The sequence below is a fragment of the Nansenia antarctica genome, assembly GCF_963989245.1.
Source record: "Nansenia antarctica genome assembly, chromosome: 5".
Lineage (NCBI taxonomy): Eukaryota > Metazoa > Chordata > Actinopteri > Argentiniformes > Microstomatidae > Nansenia > Nansenia antarctica.
Window position 1 is genome coordinate 76,520,825 of NC_137690.1, and position 6,000 is coordinate 76,526,824.

General features: G+C 44.9%; 1 protein-coding gene across 1 annotated transcript in view; it reads right to left on the bottom strand.

The window, feature by feature from the left end:
• Positions 1-537: 537 nt before the first annotated feature.
• Positions 538-6,000, bottom strand: part of krit1 (KRIT1 ankyrin repeat containing) — a gene marked incomplete at its 5' end in the record, with an annotated part of 21,830 nt that continues 16,367 nt past the window's right edge. The window contains 2 exons of the mRNA XM_080533044.1: positions 538-797; positions 1,724-1,840. Coding sequence (XP_080389170.1) covers positions 708-797; positions 1,724-1,840 — 207 coding nt within the window. The 3' untranslated portion in view covers positions 538-707. The remainder of the gene's footprint in view (positions 798-1,723; positions 1,841-6,000) is intronic.

Here is a 6,000-nt window from a genome sequence, read left to right on the forward strand (position 1 = left end):
CAATTAAATGAACCATATAGTAAGCATTGTGTGCGTTAATATTAAAATGAATTATTTTATATTCTCAGTGAATATGTGTATCGTTTCATGAGAATCACTCACCTGCTTCTATCAAAATCATTAACTATCAAAATAACATCATTAACTATCAAAATAAAATCATTAACTATCATAATACCATAATTAACTATCAAAATAACATCATAACTATCAAAATAACATCATTAACTATCAAAATAACATCATAACTATCAAAATAACATAATTAACTATCAAAATAACATCATTAACTATCATAATAACATCATAACTATCATAATAACATCATTAAGCCATACTTGTGTTACCAGAACTGTAAAATGAGTTCATTTGTTTGTAGATTGTCAGACCGATTCCTTTGAAAGCAGATTCCTCTCCTCAGACCCAAACACCCCCAGGCTAATCAACAGACCACACTCATATATTATTCATTTATTAAAATGAACCATTAAATACACATTATGTACAACCATGAAAACAATAACATATTCATTTTAAAAATACAACAAACGGGAATATCAAATAAACAGTATGAAAGAAACGACGTGTCTGTTGTGATATACAAAATGACGCATTTGGTGGAAAACAGACCTCTCCTCAAACAAGCTGAAAGGTTCGATAACAGAAAGCAAAACAACCAACAGATAAAATAATACTGAGTCCTCTCGTCACCCGTAGGCGTACTTGTCTGATAAACTTCTGTCGTTTGGGTTAATCTGTCCACTCAACTTCATCAGCAACTTCACTATGAGACCAGCCTGGAGAGACAGACAGGAGAGACAGACAGGAGAGACAGGAGAGACAGATAGGAGAGACAGACAGGAGAGAGAGAGACAGGAGAGACAGACAGGAGAGACAGACAGGAGAGAGAGGAGAGACAGAGAGGAGAGAGAACATTACATTAGATAATAATAATAATACTAATAATAATAATAATAATAATAATAATAATAATACATCAGACTTATATATATTTTCTAGAGAATCGAAGACGCTTTACAAAGTGAAGACCTAGGGTAGAATCCTGTAGTAGGAGCTAATGTAAATTAATAAAGATAAAAAGAAGAAAATAAATAAAAGAAAGTATAACTAAGGTAGATTACATTACATTCAACTTTATTTTCATTGAAGAGTACAAGTACCAGACAACGAAATGCAGTTTAGCATCCAACCAGAAGTGCAAAACATGATATTGTAGACATACATCTCGATCTTTTCAGTTTGTAAAGGGTCTTTGAGTGTCTAGAAAAGCGCTACATAAGTCTAATGTATTATTATTATTATTTAAAAAATGATTATGTACAGTTATGAAGTGATAAGTACAAATCCAAACGTTTGGTGTCTGAAGCCAGAAGAAGAACAGATCCTTCCACACACTCTGTTTTTACCCTTCATTAGTCTGTCTGTGTGTCTGTCTGTCTGTCTGTCTGCCTGCCTGTCTGTCTGTCTGCCTGCCTGCCTGTCTGTCTGTGTGTCTGTCTGTCTGCGTGTCTGTCTGTCTGCCTGCCTGTCTGTCTGTCTGCCTGTCTGCCTGTCTGCCTGTCTGTCTGACACCAACACAGCTCTGAGCAAACAATTCAAATTATTTTATTTTTTCAACACAGCGCCATCTGCTGTCTAAAGCTGCTATGGTTGCCATGGTCACCTGCTTGGTGTATACAGCTGCTATGGTTGCCATGGTTACCTGCTTGGTGTGGACGATGAAGTTCATCTTGTTCTCCAGGCTGTGGATCTGGAAGTACTGGTCTGCTTGACCAAGCTGCCACATGAACGACCCGAACTCCAGACTGATGAGCAGAACCTGGAGACAGGTCAGACAGACAGGTTAGACAGACAGGTTAGACAGACAGGTTAGAGACAGACAGGTTAGAGACAGACAGGTTAGAGACAGACAGGTTAGAGACAGACAGGTTAGACAGACAGGTTAGAGACAGACAGGTCAGACAGACAGGTCAGACAGACAGGTTAGACAGACAGGTCAGACAGACAGGTTAGAGACAGACAGGTTAGAGACAGACAGGTTAGAGACAGACAGGTTAGAGACAGACAGGTTAGAGACAGACAGGTCAGAGACAGACAGGTCAGAGACAGACAGGTCAGACAGACAGGTTAGACAGACAGGTTAGACAGACAGGTCAGACAGACAGGTTAGACAGACAGGTCAGAGACAGACAGGTCAGAGACAGACAGGTCAGACAGACAGGTTAGAGACAGACAGGTTAGAGACAGACAGGTTAGAGACAGACAGGTTAGACAGACAGGTTAGACAGACAGGTTAGACAGACAGGTTAGACAGACAGGTCAGAGACAGACAGGTTAGAGACAGACAGGTTAGAGACAGACAGGTTAGAGACAGACAGGTTAGAGACAGACAGGTTAGACAGACAGGTTAGACAGACAGGTTAGACAGACAGGTTAGACAGACAGGTCAGACAGACAGGTCAGACAGACAGGTCAGAGACAGACAGGTTAGACAGACAGGTTAGAGACAGACAGGTCAGACAGACAGGTTAGAGACAGACAGGTCAGACAGACAGGTTAGAGACAGACAGGTTAGAGACAGACAGGTCAGACAGACAGGTCAGACAGACAGGTCAGAGACAGACAGGTTAGAGACAGACAGGTTAGAGACAGACAGGTTAGAGACAGACAGGTTAGACAGACAGGTTAGAGACAGACAGGTTAGAGACAGACAGGTTAGAGACAGACAGGTTAGACAGACAGGTCAGAGACAGACAGGTTAGACGGACAGGTTAGACAGACAGGTTAGAGACAGACAGGTTAGACAGACAGGTCAGACAGACAGGTCAGACAGACAGGTTAGACAGACAGGTTAGAGACAGACAGGTCAGACAGACAGGTTAGACAGACAGGTTAGACAGACAGGTTAGAGACAGACAGGTTAGAGACAGACAGGTTAGAGACAGACAGGTTAGAGACAGACAGGTTAGAGACAGACAGGTTAGACAGACAGGTCAGACAGACAGGTCAGACAGACAGGTTAGACAGACAGGTTAGACAGACAGGTTAGACAGACAGGTCAGACAGACAGGTTAGACAGACAGGTTAGACAGACAGGTTAGACAGACAGGTTAGAGACAGACAGGTCAGAGACAGACAGGTCAGACAGACAGGTTAGAGACAGACAGGTTAGACAGACAGGTTAGACAGACAGGTTAGACAGACAGGTTAGAGACAGACAGGTCAGAGACAGACAGGTCACACAGACAGGTTAGAGACAGACAGGTTAGAGACAGACAGGTTAGACAGACAGGTTAGACAGACAGGTCAGAGACAGACAGGTCAGACAGACAGGTTAGAGACAGACAGGTTAGAGACAGACAGGTCAGACAGACAGGTTAGACAGACAGGTCAGACAGACAGGTTAGAGACAGACAGGTTAGACAGACAGGTTAGACAGACAGGTCAGACAGACAGGTTAGAGACAGACAGGTCAGACAGACAGGTTAGAGACAGACAGGTTAGACAGACAGGTCAGACAGACAGGTTAGACAGACAGGTCAGACAGACAGGTCAGAGACAGACAGGTTAGACAGACAGGTCAGACAGACAGGTTAGACAGACAGGTTAGAGACAGACAGGTTAGACAGACAGGTTAGAGACAGACAGGTTAGAGACAGACAGGTTAGACAGACAGGTCAGAGACAGACAGGTCAGACAGACAGGTTAGAGACAGACAGGTTAGACAGACAGGTCAGAGACAGACAGGTTAGAGACAGACAGGTTAGAGACAGACAGGTTAGAGACAGACAGGTTAGAGACAGACAGGTTAGACAGACAGGTTAGAGACAGACAGGTTAGAGACAGACAGGTTAGAGACAGACAGGTTAGACAGACAGGTCAGAGACAGACAGGTCAGACAGACAGGTTAGAGACAGACAGGTTAGAGACAGACAGGTTAGACAGACAGGTCAGACAGACAGGTTAGACAGACAGGTCAGACAGACAGGTTAGACAGACAGGTTAGAGACAGACAGGTCAGACAGACAGGTTAGACAGACAGGTCAGACAGACAGGTTAGACAGACAGGTTAGAGACAGACAGGTTAGACAGACAGGTTAGAGACAGACAGGTTAGAGACAGACAGGTTAGACAGACAGGTTAGAGACAGACAGGTTAGAGACAGACAGGTTAGAGACAGACAGGTTAGACAGACAGGTCAGAGACAGACAGGTCAGACAGACAGGTTAGAGACAGACAGGTTAGACAGACAGGTCAGACAGACAGGTTAGACAGACAGGTTAGAGACAGACAGGTTAGACAGACAGGTTAGACAGACAGGTCAGAGACAGACAGGTTAGAGACAGACAGGTTAGAGACAGACAGGTTAGAGACAGACAGGTTAGAGACAGACAGGTTAGAGACAGACAGGTTAGACAGACAGGTCAGAGACAGACAGGTCAGACAGACAGGTTAGAGACAGACAGGTTAGAGACAGACAGGTTAGACAGACAGGTCAGACAGACAGGTTAGAGACAGACAGGTTAGACAGACAGGTTAGAGACAGACAGGTTAGACAGACAGGTCAGACAGACAGGTTAGACAGACAGGTCAGACAGACAGGTTAGACAGACAGGTTAGAGACAGACAGGTCAGACAGACAGGTTAGACAGACAGGTCAGACAGACAGGTTAGACAGACAGGTTAGAGACAGACAGGTTAGACAGACAGGTTAGAGACAGACAGGTTAGACAGACAGGTCAGACAGACAGGTCAGACAGACAGGTTAGACAGACAGGTTAGAGACAGACAGGTCAGACAGACAGGTCAGACAGACAGGTTAGAGACAGACAGGTTAGACAGACAGGTCAGACAGACAGGTTAGAGACAGACAGGTTAGACAGACAGGTTAGAGACAGACAGGTTAGACAGACAGGTCAGACAGACAGGTTAGACAGACAGGTCAGACAGACAGGTTAGACAGACAGGTTAGAGACAGACAGGTCAGAGACAGACAGGTCAGACAGACAGGTCAGACAGACAGGTTAGAGACAGACAGGTCAGACAGACAGGTTAGAGACAGACAGGTCAGACAGACAGGTCAGACAGACAGGTTAGACAGACAGGTTAGAGACAGACAGGTTAGACAGACAGGTTAGAGACAGACAGGTTAGACAGACAGGTTAGAGACAGACAGGTCAGAGACAGACAGGTCAGACAGACAGGTCAGACAGACAGGTTAGACAGACAGGTTAGAGACAGACAGGTTAGACAGACAGGTTAGACAGACAGGTTAGAGACAGACAGGTTAGAGACAGACAGGTCAGACAGACAGGTCAGACAGACAGGTTAGAGACAGACAGGTTAGACAGACAGGTTAGAGACAGACAGGTTAGAGACAGACAGGTTAGACAGACAGGTTAGACAGACAGGTTAGACAGACAGGTTAGACAGACAGACAGGTTAGAGACAGACAGGTTAGACAGACAGGTTAGACAGACAGGTCAGAGACAGACAGGTTAGAGACAGACAGGTTAGAGACAGACAGGTTAGACAGACAGGTTAGAGACAGACAGGTCAGACAGACAGGTTAGAGACAGACAGGTCAGAGACAGACAGGTCAGACAGACAGGTTAGAGACAGACAGGTTAGAGACAGACAGGTCAGACAGACAGGTTAGAGACAGACAGGTTAGAGACAGACAGGTTAGACAGACAGGTTAGACAGACAGGTCAGACCGACAGGTTAGACAGACAGGTCAGACAGACAGGTCAGACAGACAGGTTAGACAGACAGGTTAGAGACAGACAGGTCAGACAGACAGGTTAGAGACAGACAGGTCAGACAGACAGGTCAGAGACAGACAGGTCAGAGACAGACAGGTTAGAGATAGACAGGTCAGACAGACAGGTTAGACAGACAGGTCAGACAGACAGGTTAGAGACAGACAGGTTAGACAGACAGGTCAGACAGACAGGTTAGACAGACAGGTCAGACAGA